This window comes from Calidris pugnax, unplaced genomic scaffold, assembly GCF_001431845.1.
Source record: "Calidris pugnax isolate Ruff unplaced genomic scaffold, ASM143184v1 scaffold41, whole genome shotgun sequence".
NCBI lineage: Eukaryota > Metazoa > Chordata > Aves > Charadriiformes > Scolopacidae > Calidris > Calidris pugnax.
In genome coordinates this window covers 27,323,092-27,341,812 of record NW_015094509.1, presented here as the reverse complement: position 1 = coordinate 27,341,812, position 18,721 = coordinate 27,323,092, and the positions used below count along the sequence as shown (strand labels likewise).

General features: G+C 38.3%; 1 protein-coding gene across 9 annotated transcripts in view; it reads left to right on the top strand.

Annotated features, from left to right (window-relative positions):
- The window catches only part of PTK2 (protein tyrosine kinase 2), a 182,783-nt gene that overhangs the window by 129,760 nt on the left and 34,302 nt on the right, over window positions 1-18,721 (top strand). For 3 of the 9 annotated variants that reach the window (XM_014965332.1, XM_014965325.1, XM_014965324.1), the window contains 8 exons: window positions 4,277-4,360; window positions 5,583-5,600; window positions 9,458-9,514; window positions 10,941-10,961; window positions 12,020-12,117; window positions 13,734-13,818; window positions 16,413-16,513; window positions 18,252-18,367. In XM_014965332.1, the coding sequence (XP_014820818.1) occupies window positions 4,277-4,360; window positions 5,583-5,600; window positions 9,458-9,514; window positions 10,941-10,961; window positions 12,020-12,117; window positions 13,734-13,818; window positions 16,413-16,513; window positions 18,252-18,367 (580 nt within the window). The remainder of the gene's footprint in view (window positions 1-4,276; window positions 4,361-5,582; window positions 5,601-9,457; window positions 9,515-10,940; window positions 10,962-12,019; window positions 12,118-13,733; window positions 13,819-16,412; window positions 16,514-18,251; window positions 18,368-18,721) is intronic. The other 6 variants (XM_014965331.1, XM_014965330.1, XM_014965326.1 and 3 more) reach the window with 5 other exon arrangements.

The window sequence follows — 18,721 nt, the reverse complement described above, 5'->3', positions numbered from 1 at the left end:
CGCTTGTTTCAGCGCGTATTGAACAAGCAGAACATTGAACAAGCCTTGGCAGGGGTGAGGTTCTTGGCAGCGTGAGGGTCATGGTTGGACTCAATCTTAACGGTCTTTTCCAACCTAAACGATTTAATGATTCTCAGCAGTCACTCTTGACACTTGGATATTCAGGTACTGCTGAATAAAAGAACGTGTTTGTGGGGAGAGACCTGGAGCTGGAGAGATGATGGTAAGGAGGAAGATGAGCCAGTTCTGTAGGAGCCAGCAGAAGGCATGTGTCTGAAGAGGGTTTTAGGGGCTGCCACAGGGTCGGTCTTCCTTCAAAGAAGGTGCTGGATTTTAGCTTTAGTATGTGCTTATTTGGTGTAGGAAATTGAAAGGTGTTTAAAAATACCATCCCTGTTTCAGATGTTAAGGCAGGATGTTGGAACCATCTAAGTAACAGACCCCAGGACATGTGCCTTTAATAGGGAAACAGGTATCTTAAAGAGAAATTTATTTGTCATCTTGTTCCCTAGAGCTGGCGCAGCTGATGTGACCAACACAAGTAGGGTTTTAAAATCAAAAGGAAGGGGTGTAGCTGTGAGTGCCTGGTAATACGATGGCATAAATTTCTAGTAGTGCTCGTGTGCCATTGCCTCTGTAGAGGAAAAAAGGGAAAAATTGTTTGCTTATAGTGACTCTGTGGGGTGTTGTAACTGCATCCCATGGTTTAGATACATCCAGTAAGGTGCCCTGTGAAGGAGAAGTTGGGTGTCTTGGAGAGAACTTTCTGATAGGAACAGAAGGCTTTTAACATCCTGAAGGAGGGGCTTCTCAGCAAGTTTCCAGGTTCTGCTTTAGAATCACAAATTAATAGTATAATATCATTACACTTCAGTCGCATACTGTGGTTAACTCCTGATCCAGTGGAGTGGCATGAGAGTTCTTCTCTAATGTGCTACTGATGAGCAGACCCTGAGTTTGAAGTAGTGGTCAATTTAGTCATACCACTCAGTTGAAATTTCAGTTTGAATTAATAAAGTTCTATTTTGGAGGAGATAAGCATGATTTAAGTGAGATTTTTAGCAAATATAGTATAGTACCAAATGTGGTATAGTACATCTGTGAGGGGGACTTCCAAAAGGTTACCTAGAGCAAACTGAAATGTAGCAGGAGCCACACGTCAAAACACAACAAACAGGAGAGAAAAAAATAATAAATATCTTCCCCTAATTTCAGTATTACACCACTTTGAAATGTTCCTAATGAGGGAGATGTCGGCATGTGAATGTATGGGGGATGATGCGGGCTGATCACAAGCAAAGCTGGGAGCAAGGATGGAAAGACAAATAAGATTTTGTTGAATCCCTTCTTGCAGAGCACAGTGTGTGCTCTATTTAGTGATTCCCATGCTCAACATGAAGGTCTGCCCTGTGCTCAACTCTGAAAGAGCTTCTTGTGTAGGACTTGGATTTCCTAGTTCCAGTTGAATTAGTTGGTTGGGGGGAAAGGTGTTCTTTGCCTGAAGTTGTAAATTTGAGCTTTTTTTACATGCTTGTTTTATCAAGTCAATCAAAAAAGACAACGCTGGAAAGTTTAAGTAAATTTTGAAGATGAAAAATTGTATCTTAAGAATCATAGAATGGTTTGGGTTGGAAGGGACCTTAAAGATCATCTAGTTCCAGCCCCCCTGCCCTGGGCAGGGACATCTCCCACCAGACCAGGTTTCTCCAAGCCCCATCCAGCCTGGCCTTGAACCCCTCCAGGGATGGGGCATCTTGAACTTCCCTGGGCATCACCACTCTCACAGTAAAGAATTTCTTCCTAACATCTTCCCAACATGCTTGCTTCTTAACTCACCCAACTTTTTTGATAATTAATTAAGATAATATAGTTAAAGATACCCTTAATGCTAATAAATTACAGTATTTCAGATTCCCATCACGGTTAAATAGGCGGGTGTGTTCTCTTTTCATATTTTAGACAGACTAAAATGTTTCTTTTCATGGCCAAGAAGACTAGAGTGAGCTGTGGTGAGAGTCTAAGCCAGTTTCCACCGTTTCAGTGCCGTGGAAGATACCGCACTGATTTCCTCAGCCTGGGGTGTGGGTTAAAGGTTTCTTCCCCTCCTGCTCCCCTCCGTTGTGATCCATTTGTTTGAGTTGAGCAGACACTTTTGCTTTGCCAGCAATAACACTGTAGTGTGACCAAAGAAACGTTCCCTGCGGTATTAGGTTTGGGGTTTTGTTGTTTCTATATAAACATACTTGATGTGACAACTGCATAGTGCTCATTTTATTTCAAAAGCTTGAAAACAAATAGATTTATTCGTTCCATAGATACTTTTTTCAGGCTTTTTTGCTCAAATTTGTTCAGGAACTCGATGATCTTTAAGGTCCCTTCCAACTCTAACCACTCTGTGATTCTGTGACTAAATAGAATGGGACATAACTCAGTTTCAGCCTTCCAGTACTGGGTAATGACTCAGATAATCCCAACGAGGAGCTCCAGTAGTAATGGCCCTTTAGCCTGGTCACTTCCTCTCTAACATAGTCTGTTGCACAGCAAGTGATTTTGTTTACACAATAATTTTCATGAATACTTAGCTTTAAGAAGGGAAACTAAATAAAAAAGAAGTCCAGGGCAATTTTCAGCAGCATTTCTGAGCTTTATGGACATTTAGGTAGACACCCCTGGAAGCCAATATGGAATGGTCGAAATCCTTCTAAGTAGTACTCATTTCAAGCAGGTACTCTCTCTCTCTAAGCTCCTGAAAAAGTCTTGGAACTTCTTTTTCTTAGCTTAGAATAATCTTTTTACCTAAATAAATTTCCTTTTGTAGCTGGACATGAAGATATGGTGAGTTTAAGAAAAGCAGAAGGCAGAATAGTTGAACCGACTTGAGACAATAAATCATAAAGGCAAAGAAATGCAGAAGAGGAGTTGGACCGTGTATCACAGGGCACGAGGACGTCAGGAATTAAAACCACCTTTGTTGGTTCAACGTACCCTTCCTATGAAGTAGGTTTGTGAGGTTTCAGTCAGCTTCTGCTGCCCATGGATCAGTGCAAGTGAACAGCATTTCAGCATTTCAAGCTTAAATTAAGTTTGTAGCCTGAGCAGACGGGTCAAGAGTTGAAACATCTCTTCCCTTTTCGACAGCTTGTGTTCCTTCCAGTGACTCTATACCTGCTCTTCTGTTTCAGTCCAGAGCATCGGATTCCTTTATTCTCATTTCAGTAGTCTCTTAAAATAGCTGCAGTGTTTTTTTCTTTTCTTTCATAGCATGTCTAAAGCTTCTTCTAAATGTTACCTCAGGTTTGTGTTAAATTGAGAATGCTGAAAGTTGTGCTGTGTGACATTAGGAAGATAAGTCCCTTGGAGTGCAGTGATGAGTTACACATGGAAATACTGATACACTACCTTAGGCAATAATTTTGCCCTCTCCTTGCATCTCTTTTATGTTCGTAGCATTAAATCTGATTATTATTCTGTCATTTTCAATGACATGTAAATTTTCACAGTTGACCAATGATTTCTGTTTGTTTATCCCAGCAGTTTTTATAATGGTACTTGGTTGTTCAGGATGCAGTGATAAATCTCCCCCACTTGTTTTAACTTTGGATTAAAATTGCCACCTTGGCAAAGCATGGGTTGTACATGGGAGTGCGTTACCCATTAGATTTGCACGTGTGAAATTCAGTATGTGGCCTCCAGATTGGACTGTGACTGAACACAATACACACCTTTAAAAAAAATTCTGCATGTTATCCCTCAAAATCTGGCCACTAAAACTGCTCAGGTCTGTGGAAATGATTCGTTTGTGTAAGTATAGCTGCTTTGATGGTTCTTAGGTTTCCAGAATCCATGAAAAATGTGACTTTTTTAATTAAAAACTAATTCTTCTTTTCCACTCCTCCCACCTCTGACCAGTATGCTGTCCCAGTATGCTGCTTTGTAGTACTGGGCTTCTCTTGTACCACCTGTGCCTCCAGCCTGTATAACTCAAGGTGGCTGGACCTCACTCAGCGAGTGAGTGAGCAACAAGATGCTGCTTTTTACTTGATTGGCTTTTTAAACCACTTCTCACATTTCCTGAGATAGAAGGTTAAAAAAGAACTAAGTATCCTTTAGAGTTTCAACAACATTCCTATATCCGTTTGCGTATACAGAACTGTGATGTAAACCTTTACTTTTTACGTTCGTTCCTTGTAGATGTTCTCTCCTGTCTCTTTTCTTTTGTTTCCAAATAATTTCTTTCTGTTTTTTTTCTCTTTCCTTTTCTTGCCTCTGTGTAAAGGAGTCAATCACTGTCAGCATAAAGTAAAGAAAGCTAGACGCTTTCTCCCTTTCGTCTTCTGTTCCCATGAGCCGCCGCCTAAGGGTACTGCACTGCTCTTTCTAAAAAGGCTGCCTTTTTAACCCAAAAGCTGAATATACTAACGCAGTTACTGTGGTTGTTGTTGTTTTTTTTTTAGCCTCAGGTAAACAGAGTTCCAAGAATAATGTCATTAAATTTCCTCTACCCTTTTTCCTTCCTTTTGAATTGGATTTTCGTGCCGTGTCGCTTGCTGGTCCCCATTTTTATGGGGGACTTAGTTTTAAGCATCATATTCTACAATGACAACCGTGTTAATAATTTCAGTTGTATGGCTCTGCAGCCCCCCCGAATACCCATGGGGTTTTTGGTTAATGTATTTTTTACTTCATTCTTGGACCCCTGATACAGCATGCTTATGAATGAAATGGAATTAGCAACAATAAGCATCAGCTACGATCACTTTGAATTAAATTCCGAAGACGGTGATGCTTTTGGCTGCATACTGGGTCAGCGTTTGGTCTGGACCAGTTTGGCTTTGTGAGGGGTGAGAAGAATCGGAGTAATTGGCGCATTACTTTTCCAACGTTAATGCTCATTATCCTTTTATTTATAAAAAATGTCTGAAGTGCATCAGCTTGTGCTGGGGTATTGGTGTGCGATAGGGCTGCTGCTGGAAATGCAGAATATGGTGCTCATTTGAACGTCTTCCCAGTAGAGCTGCCCCATTTGCCACTCGTTTAAATTTTGACTTTGTGTAACTGCAATATGCTCTGTGTAATTAATACTTAGATGGTTCCATTTCTTACTCGTGTCTTAGTGATAGAACAGGAGCTCATTTCTTTTGAATAGGGTCAGCACCAACTCTACTTACCCAAAATCGTGTGTATGCAAAGTCAAATTGAGGTGACTCGCCTGGCTGTGGGACATCTAATTTGGAGTGAAGTATTGAATAAAACCAGAAATGGACATTTCTTAACAATGCTTTAAAGAAACTAATTCCACTCCCAAATTAAATTTTTGTGTAATCTTGTGTTTGAAAGTCGTTAACTCTTGTTTCATCACACAAGCTTCTTAGAACGTATCTTTGTCCCTTGGGTTTTAGGTGAGAAGTCTTAAATTCTGCTACTTTTCTGGTTTCTCTTGAGTCAGGTATATAAGATAACTGCAGTCTGAATACTTTTGGATTACTCATGAATTTAATAGTATATTTTCCCCTCCCCCTTCTCTGTCCCTTCTCTCTCCCCCTCTGTTTTTCTCTTTCCTTGCATGCCACCTGGATCTGCAGATGAAATTAGTGGGGACGGTAATATGTTTTCTAGTCTGTGTGTTACTAACGTGCGATATGCAACCTTTATATCCGTGTACCACTTAATGCACATTTCAGTCATAAATTTTATGCAGATTTTAATATTAAAAAGCAGCCTGCTTTGGGCGTTAGCCAATCACTGTTGTACTTTACAGGCTGTGCAGCTAACAACTTGCCGCTAAACTGGAATTGAAAAAGGCAAAAAAACCCGACTATTTCAGACCCCCAGGGCTGTGGTACTGCATGTGTTTGCAACAAGAGCTCTGGCATGATGCAAAGAAGGTTTATAGCTTTGCAAGAGTTGTCCATTCAGCTTGATTGAAATGGTGGTATCACAGATTATTTTTTTTTTGGTGGGTGGCTGAGATCAATGGAAGTGACAGGTGAGAAATAATCTTCTTCTTCAAAACTTTGAAATTTATGACAAAATATTGAACTTTTCCAGACTTTAAAAGTCTTTTTTCTAGAAAATTTGCTATCCTCTGCAAGCAAATTGGGTTTGGGGTTTGATTTTTCAAGAGATTTTTGGGTGTTTTTCTAAAGGATTCCATCTAATAATGGAAAAAAAATCAAACTGCTACGACTGGTAGGGTATGTGTCTTTATTCTTATAAATAGGAGGGACTAAAAGAAATTAAAAGCAGTATGCAAAGGAAGATGATAAGAAGAAATAGATAGTGTCTTGTGGCCTTCCTGTCAGTAAAATATAAAGGGGGTGTATAAATTCTCATCTCCTTTCTCTCCTTCAGATGTAAGTCATGCTAAGGTAATTCTACCCAAATTTTCTTTCTTTTCTCAAACATCACAAACTCAAAGGGAGGTGTTTTTTTTTTTCTTTCATAAATTCAGAAATTTTGTTTCAGATACTAACCCTACGTCACTTTTTATTGGTGTTTATCATCTTCTATAAATTACTGTCTCTACCTGGAGGAAAAAGTCATGAAAAGGGAAATATTGAGCAACCTGGTCTGGTGGGAGGTGTCCCTGCTCATGGCAGGGGGGTTGGAACTTGATGAACTTTAAGGTCCCTTCCAACTCTAACCAGTCTATGATTCTATGTCAGAGAGGTGGTTAAAATCATATATTAGCTATTATGGATTTAATATACTGAGGTATTTTTTCTATTGTTTAATAAATGCATTCAGATTTAGTGAAGCTCAAATTGGCTCACTCACCTTTACCACCAACACTGTATTTTTGTCCAGAAGTGACTCATTGGTATTTCCATCGAGAAGAATTTAGGGTTGGCCAACAGGTGAAAAAGTTCAGTGCTGGTTTTAAAAGATGCGAGAGAGCAGCAGTAAACTAGTATTTGTAAATATTGGTTTTATTAGACTTAGGAAAGGCCTTCAAGATAGAACATCTCCTGGAATCGCTGCTTTGTTACGACTGTTCAGCTCTTGAGGCTGCTATAGAACGTTCTCCTTTGTAGAGCAGCCAGGAGAGCCAGTGGGATCTGGGATATCTCTTAGCAGACATGGTCATAGTCTCACCAGACTTGGTAGTAGTCTCCTCCTGCATGACTCCAATCGTGTGGTAAAGGCCGCATGTGAGAGGGGTCAGTTATCTTCATTGCAGAACACTTTGACCACATCACTGTTAATGCCTTGATTGAATTTTCCTCTAATTCCCAGAAACTAAGCCAGATGTGTATAGGAATTATTTCCTCAATTCATATTATATATTCCTCTCCAGAGTGTTAAATGCGTAACAAAAAATATTTGTTTCATTAATTGCATACATTTAATTTCTTTGGATTGGCTACTGAAGACAGTTTTAGTTTCAGGCTGGTTTTGGGCAGTGTATCAAAACCATGGGAAGTGCTCTGCGGTGTTCTGATAATGCTTTTATTATCAATGAACTTGATTAATTTAAAATAGAGAGATGAACAAGCCAAGCCATTTATCACATTTTATAAGCACATAATCTAGTGTGACAAATGGTTTGGGTTTTTAAAGACCAGTGTGGCACCAGTTCTAGTTTCCAGACTTTTAAAATTCTTCTTAAATATGCTTATATTATCTTTTGTTCAGCCCATATTTTTTTTTTAATAGATTAAGAACTTTCTCATATCCTCAAATATTCACTTATATCAAGAACTCATATATATCACACTTAAATGTTAAAAGCATCTTACCACAAGGAAGCAGAATGATTTATCCCCATCACATTGGTGTCTCACTAATGATTTCTTTCAAATGGACACTTATTTTTTAGACCAAACTGGGACTTATTTTCTACAAAATCATTAACTTATAGTGTAGGGAGAAAAACAAAACATACCAAGAAAAAGATTAGTGCCTCTGGAGTGTGCTGCCTGTTTGGAATTGTTCACTGTCTCTGTAATTAATTGAATTTTCATTAGATGACTCAGTTTTGCTGTGTCCCAAATTGAAATTGGCTAGCAAAAATTTAAAGGGTATAGAATTCCCTGATTCTGTTTTTACAAGACACAATATATTCCTATAGGAGTTTGGAAGAAAAATAGCTTTAATTTTATTCAAGTGGTAGGAAATTAAGATCGTGAAACTGTATCTACTCACAGAAGTGTGTTGAACTTCAAAGTTTATAGGCAACCTGTAGTTTCCCAATTGTTGAATATTCAGGTTGTATGAAAACGAAGCCTCTTGTTGATGTATGTCTATAATATTTATGAGCCTTGCTCTGGTTTCAGAGTTGGCTTAAGTTGGTTGAAGTGAGGGCTGCTGCCAGAAGGGATCATCCCATCCTTCGTTCCGGTCTCACCGTGGCTTTGTCCCATTCTCCATTCAGAACCTCTAGAAATGGTGCAGGGAGTTGGAGGGATGTACACATGCTCCAGGGCAGAAGGGGGAAAAAGGGAGAGTAAATCATGGCTTTCCGGGGTGGCCCAGTATGTGATCATCTGAAGCCAACCCTGAAAACCACATACTGGCTTTGATATTAACTCAATTTGGAGACCCTCTCTGCGCGTTCGAAGTCGGCGAGTTGAATTTAACAGCCTTGAAGTGAAAAATGGTCTCGGTCTTGTGGCCTGGTTTTGTAACCCCTGGAGGAATTCATCTGACCGTTAGGAGATGACCCACGCACACGGGACGTTCTTTAGGGCAAGAGAAGGACCTTCTGATACGACTTGACACCATTTAAACCATTTTGAGAACAGCTGATGTAAAAGTCATAAGTTTTAAACAGAGGAAGAAATAGACTCTCACTTTGCTGAAAATTCTTGAGAACGGGTTGTTTTCAAACACTGTCCATGAGAGGTTGATTCTTGACAGCAAAACTGGGGGTGAATTCCCACTAAACAAGGAAAATTGAGACTAATGTAAGAAAAAGGGACGTAAGGCAAGAGTGTGACTTAAAAGAGCTTTTCACTACAGGAGACTCTATGGAAAATAACTTCCCTTACCCCACTGACAGTAGGGAGATGCTGCCCTGGAACATCTTTACTGTCTGTTCTGCCTGTTTGACATTAAAAACTAGCAAACCCTAATTCATGCTTTATTGAAGGTAAAGCAATTTAATCCGTTAATAATGTTTTCTCCTTATTGCAGTGGAATTTTCTGTTTAAAAGATTTTAAGTCAACAGCTTAGATGGGTTTCAATTACAGAACTTGGAACTTTTTTGAACACAAATGAATCTTCCTTTTTACTCCTTGTTGAATGCATCTATGTGACATGTTATAATTGGCGCAGGGGTCATTATCATACCATAAATTATGCATGAGCAAGTTTTATTCGTGCTATTGTAAATGCGTCCCAGCAGTGTTGAAGTTGGGGGTTGCGACATATCAGCCTTGATAAATTGAAGATATTGTTCTTGGAGAATTGTTTTCATCTGCTTTTCCCGAAACTCTTCAATTCCTCCCTTTACAGAGACAGATGACTATGCAGAGATTATAGATGAAGAAGATACTTATACAATGCCATCAAGTAAGTACAGTGGTTGACCTGGGAACTTTTCTATCTAAACTTTTTCTGGGTGTAGCAGGGACTGAATCTTCTATTTCAGCCTTAAGTAATATGCGTGCAAAGAAAATATGTTGTTTTGAAAACTGATAATTTCAGTGCTAAGTTCAGGTTTTTGAAGCAAATAAAACCAAATTCTGTTTCGCTGCTGTCAGGGACTTTGCAGTGAAATTCTTCTTATGTCTCAAAATGTAGATTTTTTTGATTGTGATGCAGAACACAGCATTTAAAGAACGGATAAGATGTCTGTGATAAGAGCAAAAAGAGCTTCTGTGTCTCGGTGTCTGACTGTATCTCACCCCTGCTCTGGGACAGACTTGCTGCTCTCAAATTCCTTGATAAAGGAAAGTCATCTGTTCCACATGCAATTTTGTTAAAGATGAGAGACTTCAGGAACAGAAATAAAAATACCAAGTTCTTCTGAGTCTTCATCTTTTAAGTCAAAAAATATGATGCGTTAGCCACCACGATTTTTGTCTTGGGGCATATTTGAACTAGAATATAATGTCAATCTGTCAAAGCTAAGGAATTTAACGTGGAATCTGATATTCTGATTTTAACAGTTGTGTCTGCGAAATTACTGTTGTGTTTTGGCAACCACGGATTTCTCTAGAAGTAGACAATCGGTCAATAAGTTGACCTGCAAAGACATTAGGTGTCATTAATGTGAGAGGGGTAGATGGTGGTCAACGGCACCATGTTCTGCTGAAGAACCATGAATCTCCTTTAGGTTTCCTAGAATTTACCGTGTGTCAGCAACGTTTCATGATGCACCTCAGTGTTCACAGCACAGCTTCCACTATTGTGGAAAATATTTGAAAAGCAAGAATATATGTTTTGAAAAACATATATATTTGAACATAAATATTTGAAAAGCAAGAATATATGTTTTCGAGAAATAAACAGTGTGTTTTCGATGTCTTGCAGTAAGTCACTACATGATTCTACTAAAATAATTGCAGGATCCAAAAGTACTGTGATAAACTATTATTTTTTTTCCTTAACATATTAACTTCTGTGATTTTTATTTTTTTCCTAATATTTTCATTTAAATTCTCATGGCAGTAATTACTTGTGGGCCCAGGCCTGGATGATGCTGAACTCTTAAGTGTGCCTTCAATTCAAAGCCCACGAGATGGGTTGTTGAAGCGAAATTCGTTAAGCGCTTTGCCGGATTGAAGTGGACTCAAGTGTTCAGCTCCCAAAGGACTGAGTCAGTAAAATCATAAGAATAGACCTGTGACTTCTGCTAATGTAAACTTAAAATTGCATCAGTATATTTCTTCATTTAAAAAAAAAAAAAATTATGTTAAAAAATGTTTGTCCTTGTCTTGATTTTTGGAAGCTTTATCTAAGTAAGCATTTGATTTTTCTCTTAATTGCACTGCAGAAAGCTATGGAATAGATGAAGGTAACAGGAGACCCTTTTACCCATCCCTGTATGCTTGCAGTTTGGAATGATGTGGAATTTTTAAGTTTACTATTCACTTTCATTTAATAAACATTATTTATTTATAGTTAAACCAGTTAGCTTTGGGATTTTAAAGAGGAAAATGCACAACTTAAAAAAAAAAGAAATTAAAAAGGCATTTATCACTTGGTTATCCAGCTCTAGGTGACATTATTTCTGTAGTATTAATGAAGTCAAAATATCAGTCATGATGTCCTAAGCTGGTTGATAATATTTTTTTTCTCTGAATAACACAAGTAGAGATGAAAACATATACTGTATATGCTTTTCTGCTGTTCCTGAAATATTTTTCCATGTCTGCTAGAAATTAAATTGCAAATGAAGTGGTTCAATTGCAATTGATTAAATGTTTTGCTGAAATACTGAGCCATTTTTATCAGTGATATTCTCAGTCTGTTAAACACACAAAGTTAACAAAATTGCACAAGTCCACAAAACATCTCAGTTTTACTTCAGTTACACTGGTAGAGGTGTAGTGCTCTCAAAATTTTGCTCTTTCATTTTATCTTTATTTGCCACGCTCTTGTTCCTCTATTTTTTTTCTTGCAGTTACCTCTTTAAAAATTCTCTGGGCTCATTTGATGGTTCCAATATCTAAAATACCGCATAGTGGAGCTCTCTTAAACATCTAAAGGCACGTGTGCTAAGATTGTATTTAATATAATCGGTATTGCCCTAGGCTATTTGTATTGTCTTTTACTAGCTATAATTAAGAAGGATTCAATTATGTCTATTGGATTGAAATAAATAATGCATCGTAGTCAATTTAGCAAATTAGATTCTGCAATTCCTTTTTCATTGCTTTGACTCAGGTGTTTGTTTAAGAGGTTTCCACTGTGTGTACCTGGCATTTGTATAGGTTGGTGTGCAGCAAATGTTAATCTTAGCTATTCATCTGTGAGACATTTGAGTGACTTACTTTGAGTTTTGTATCTTGTGGATTATTTCTTTGCCCTTCGTCAGAAAGTTGATGTTTTAAGTGCGTTATATTCTTATAGCCAGAGATTATGAGATTCAAAGGGAGAGAATTGAGCTGGGGCGCTGCATCGGTGAAGGACAGTTTGGAGATGTGCACCAAGGAGTTTACATGAGTCCGGTAAGCCTCACTTACAGTAAAACCTTTCCAGTTAAAAAAGAAAATAAAAAATAAACGTATTCTTTAGATATCTTGTTCTGACTCTTCCAGAACAAATAAAAATTGACTTTGTGATTTATTTTTCTGCATAATCAGCATGTAGAGAATATATCCCGTGTTTTAGATAAGTAGAAAACCAGCTCCCGTTTCATTGCTCCTGTATCCCCATTTCTTACAGCCCGGGAAAGGAATCAAAAGAGCCAAATAAATTATTCAGGACCGTACCAGAGCCACTGACTGAGTCAGAATTAGATAGAAGTCATTGGTTTCCACCCCAAAAATACACTTCCTTCTTTATTTTGAGTGTGTCCAAGCGTGGTGAGGATGCAGCCCTTTGGCCATGCTCCCCATGTGAGAACAAGGTAATACAGCCTACAGCAGAGGGACAGTAATGTTCAACAGACGTGTCTACTTCTCCATCAAGCATCTCCTTACATCTCTCACGGAGAACCTTGCATGTTAATAAAGTTACTACTTTTTCCAGAAAGCAAAAATACGAAATATTTGGGCACCGATCCAGCAAAAGCCCAATGCAGAGAAGTCACTTGAGTGACGCTGGTGAGGTTGGCAGGACTGGTGTCATTTAGACTGGTCCTTATGTGGTTTATCTAAACTGCAGCTGCAAGAATTAAGATTGCAATTGAAGTGGATTAAAAATTAAGTTTGTGGGGAAAAGCAAGAGAAAGCTGGAAAATTGTTTCATTTCAACCAGTTTCAAGGTTATAATAAACTCATTCTCCAAGTGTAAAATGAAGATTTGTTTCTCGTTTGGAGAAATTAAGTGTGTGGATTTTAGATAGATGAAGTAATAATTCATGTGGCCAACAATCTAGCTCTAACTTTAGAAACGGTATTTTGTAGAATCAGCTGGTTAGGGTGCTGGACTCGGTGGATTAAATAAATCAAACTTTAATGCAATATTTAAGTAAATAAATAAGGATGAATGTTATCTATTTCAGTCAAGTTTGAACTCCATTCTGATACCTTCATTTAGAAAAGCAGATCTGATGTACATTGCATTAAGGGAGATTCTGATTTTTCATTTACAGATCTACATTTTCAGAGTAGTGACTAGTACAACTTCCAACTTAGACTTTTGGAAGAAATCTTACAATAGATAAAAGATTAGTTGCAATACCATGATAGCTTTTCAATCTTTGCATATATTCAGCTCACGTGGAAAAACCTAGGGCAGATTTCTGGCCTCTTGTTCCGCTGGCTCAAATTTGAATCCCAAAAATCTCATTTGTCCCTGTTCGTTGCACTTGTAACATTCTTATTCTAGTGACTGTGCAGCATCCACCTCTTCTCAAATGCTGTTATATCAGGTATTCCTGAAATACCACATCATATCATATTCCTGAAATATTACAACGTGTAAATGTTGTACACTAGGTCTCTTAATTGTGATAATATTTTAACATTGAAGCTTTCAAAATGTAATCTCTTAACTAAAGATATTACAGTTAATAGTAATTTTCTCTACAGTAGTTTTGCGAGCATTTAAATGGACTTCTCTTTTGGTGGCCTGTATTTGGTGGGCTGTATTTCACTTATTTCTCACTAATGTCTTTCAGGAAAACCCGGCTATGGCTGTTGCAATCAAAACATGTAAAAACTGCACCTCAGACAGCGTTAGAGAAAAATTCTTACAAGAAGCCTGTGAGTATCAAAATACTAATTTTGGGGTAGCTTCTGTAGCTGGTCCTTGCAAAGACTGCAGCCATCTGTGCCAGGAAATTCTGCTACTGATGTAAATCTTTTATATTAATATATAGCATGACCTTTTTCTCTCTTGCAATATGTGCCAGAAGACTGTTTTACCTCCTTCCATTGCCCCTGTATATGATTATATGTGAGTTTTTTATTTTTTTGAAACTGAACAGTGATACCTGACTCCTGTAAGGCTTCAGAACCAGTTTGGGAATATTAGAGACCTGATCCTCTATTTCCTTCTTTCTCCTTAATGAGTTAAAAAAAAGGTGTAGCACTTCTTTGAGTTTATTACTTTAGAAGGTCAGGAGGGTATCTTTGTTAAGAAAGTTGCTAAAAATGTTACGTCTAAGAGAGATCTGTTTTGAAAATTCACAATTAAAAATTATGATAGAATAAACCAATTTTCTAAATAATTGCCGAGAAATGTTGTGTTCCCTGAATGGTACTTTTCACACATGGAGGAAGGCTTTTTGTTGAGATGAATTCTAACAGTAAACTTCTGTAAGAATATTGTATTTACTGCTTTCTCTGCTGTTTGGATTTGTAAACAAATTAAGAGATGAGGCTCAGGCCTTAATTTTTGCCTATTATCCTCTACTATTGTACATCTGTAAGTCTCGTAAAGGTATTGTATTATATCAATAAATTATCTGCTTGTGGCCAGATGTTACAGTATACTTTTATTCACTATTCCTTTGTTCAAGGTTTTTTTTTTCCTAATTGTTCAGAAAAATCTGTGTTTGTAGTTAATGGCTTCTTATTTTTGGATGTCAGATTTTTCTTAAATTACTATAATTTTTTCCATTACATTTCTAGCTGTTGGAAAAGTAAATACCGTTGCGTGTAGTAATAACTTAGCAGTCAAAGGTGGGCTGCTGTCTCTTAACAATGTAGAAAATAATTGCTCATTGAATGCTCTTTATTGTGCTTTGAGCTTGACAGATTAGGAAATGGCAACGTCGTAGACAGATAAATAGTGCTTTTCAGTTTTGATTCAATAGATTCACCATTTCTTGTTTCTTTTTTTTTATATTTTTATTTTTATTCCCCATCTGTTACCTTTCTCTTGTTTGCGTTAAGATTGTAAACTTGCTCAGGAGATACTGACTCCATTTTTTTCATTCTTCAAAAGGCCCAAATCCAACATCTGGCAGAGTCACTGAATTCGGAAATTTATTTCTTAATATTTTAATATGAGGAACATTAAAATATTTTAGGGGTTTAGATGTTTGCTCGTGGTGGGGTTTTGCTTTGATAATTAAAACTGTATTCCTTCTTCATTTTTACATCAGTGAAGCAACATTTCCATGTTATAAAACATTGTAAATTGCTTTGAGTTCAGTTAGCACAAGAGAACCCTAAAGCTAAATAATTGGGGTTTGTTTGGAATATACGCTTTATTTACTGAGATTTTAGTACTGAGATTTTAGTACTAGCACTGGGTTCAGATAAACTAGTTTAGCAATGCATACTTTTTCAAGGTGCCAGAAATAGCTTCCCTCTCTCAAATTCCATTCCCCTTCAAAAAGGAAGAGGGGAATTGAATGGTTGAGGAATCTAACTTCAATTCTGTGTAGTATTTCAGCAGTTGTTATTGCCCATTTGACATTTCACCAGATTGTTTATTCCTTTTTATTAATATGTTCAACTGTGTCATTGATAGGGATGGATGTTTTACTGATTTTTTTTTTTTTCTGTATTACTCATAACACATCATTTTTTAAAGAATATGTTGCCTTAAGTTTGCCCATATAAATTTCTTGCAGGAAAATACCACATTTTTAAGTTGTTAGAGGGTAGATTTAGATGAGATATCAGGAAGAAATGCTTTGCTGTGAGGGTGGTGAGACACTGGAACAAGTTGCCCAGAGAAGCTGTGGCTGCCCCATCCCTGGAGGGGTTCAAGGCCAGGCTGGATTTGAGCAACCTGGTCTGGTGGGAGGTGTCCCTGCCCAGGGCAGGGGGGTTGAAACTGGATGATCTTGAAGGTCCCTTCCAACCCAAACCATTCTGTGATTCTGTAACTTGTAGGTCTTACTGCATATAGTGTACTGTGACAGTGCTGCTGAGACTGAGAAGTTAATTAAGTCCATGAAAAATAAAATGAGATGTGAACATAATGATTAAATGAGGTTTTTGTCGATGTGATAAACTAACAGACGTTTTTCCCAGACCTTGATTTAAATAGAATGTTTTCTCCTTCCTCCTCCTTCCAATAGAAAGGCACAGGTTAATTGGTCATGCACTGGATTGATAGGTCATTATGTTAATTTCTGTTGTATTCAACCAGGGCAGAAGAATCAGAGACCCTGACTTGACTTGCCCCTTGCAGAGCAGTTTGCTGAAGTAGCAGTGTTTCATACTGCCCACAGAACATCAAATGACCAGCCTTTATTCCTTCCAAACTGTTGTTTCAAGTCTTGCAGAACTGATGCCATTTTCTGGTCATAGACTAAATGCTTCTTAACCGACTTCTTTGTTTTTATTAAAAAAAATACAAGGTTTTGTGTAACACACCAACTTGTTTCTTTTCCTTCTAGTAACAATGCGTCAGTTTGACCATCCTCACATTGTGAAGCTCATCGGAGTTATCACAGAAAACCCAGTTTGGATAATCATGGAGCTCTGCACGCTTGGAGAGGTATGAAAAATCCTCATGGAACTTTGGTTTTCTCTCCTTAAACTCACAGATAAACTCACAAAAGACTGAAAACACCATTTCTGAGCAAAGGCGCTCTCCTCAAACATGATATCATACTTGTTTGTGGGATTGTGGACTCAGAAACAGGAGGGGCAGAACTTGACCTAACTCCTCCGCTGAGGGAGCTGCATCAGCTCATACCAAAGTGGTTCAGTCACTGTTTTCAGAGAACTTCAGTTGCTGTTCCAGAGTGAGAGCGTGACCTGGGTCAAGATGATGATAATACAATATCATTTAAACGGCATTTGCAAACATACCTTCTAGAAGTGAAGTTCTGTGGTGCATCTCGTATTCTTCCTGAGTAATTCTGCATTTTCCCTTGGAACACTGTTATTTTTTAGGGTTTTTTTCTGTACAGGCTCTGCAGCAGAGATCCTAGATAAGATGACTTTCCTATTATGATGTCTTTTGGATCAGTGCTTTAAACAAAACCAGCTCTCAGTTTTTAGAATTGACTTGTTTTCTTTGAGCCATGTGGTTTTGAAAATGTGAGCTGAAGTAATATTTCATTGCACTGGAAGGTAGTCGCATTTATTGAACTGCAGTACGTTGTCCAAGCGAAGAAAAAGGGTGGAAAAACCTATAGTGGAGAAGTCATTTTCTGTCAAAAAAATGACAGATTTCCTTTCCAATGCTCAAATCTCTTTTCAAAGTCTTGTTTTAACTCATAAGGAGACTCGAGTGCCACCTTCCATCAGGTCTTAACTGCCTTATACTAGGAATACAGCTTATAGAAATTTGCATTCATATTGGCCACTCTGAGCTAAATCCAGTTGTTTTAGCCAATGTAGATTAAAATCAACGCTTCCAAACCAATGTTTCTCTAATTGCTGTTCGGATTGGCCGTGTGCTGTTTCGTTCTGAAATTCTTTAGGCCAAAAATGTACATAGCCCTCAAGGGAAGGATGCAGAAGGGTCCGAGTGCTTTCCTCTGGAACAGCAGCAGCACACGCTCTCAGTCTTCACAAGGAGCCTGACAGAAATGCACAAAACATTTTTATTTGTTTGGCTAATGGTTTTCATATAGAAAAAACTGCTTTCATTTAACCCAGAGTCAAATTTCTTCATGGCAAGTGATCTCCTTGTCTCATCCAGTCTAAAGGAAAGGCATGCCCATTGGTCACAGACTCAATGATAAGGGGTTGGAAGGGACCTCTGGAGATCATCTAGTCCAACCCCCTGCCAGAGCAGGTCCACCCAGAGCTGGTTGCACAGGAACGTGTCCAGCTGGGTTTGGAATGTCTCCAGAGATGGAGACTCCACCACCTGCCTGGGCAGCCTCTTCCAGGGCTCTGCCACCCTCAAAGTCAAGACGTTCCTCCTCATGTTTAGGTGGAACTTCCTATGTACAAGTTTGTGCCCATTTCCTCTTGTCCTGTCACTGGGCACCACTGAAGAAAGACTGAGACCCACCATCCTCCTGACACTCACCCTTTAAGTATTTATAGGTGTTGATCAGATCCCCCTCAGTCTTCTCTTCTCCAGACTAAAAAGACCCAAGTCCCTCAGTCTTTCCTCATAAGAGAGATGCTCCAGGTCCCTCATCATCTTTGTAGCCCTCTGCTGTCCCCTCTCCACCAGTTCCCTGTCCTGATTGATACAGATTGAGACATGCCTTGTTCAAATTAATTTATTATTTTTGTCTTCTTTTCTTTTTTTTCTTTCTTTGTGCAAACAGTTGAGATCGTTTTTGCAAGTAAGAAAATACAGCTTGGACCTGGCCTCCCTGATACTCTACGCTTACCAGCTCAGCACAGCGCTCGCCTACTTAGAGAGCAAAAGATTTGTACATAGGTAAGATTTTATGGATACGTATGTGTACGGGTATATTTTTATACATAAATACTTGAAATTATAGGGAATATGAGGTGTCTTTTTTGACTGGCAGTGTTCTGGCTCAAGTGAAGACAAAACACAACACGTAGTTGGATTCTTTGAAGGCTTCCCTTTGTGTTTCTTTTACTTGACATAGGATGAATGTGTAGCAGCAATACTTCAGAACTCCTGAAATCCACCTAACCTCTTTTATGTCAGTCTCCATATTAGCATGTCATCTTATTTTCAGACAAAGTCCCCAAAATCACACCCTTTTCAAGAGTGACACCTGCTGGCCCCTTCTGGGATGGGCTCAGAGATGGTGCCAGATTT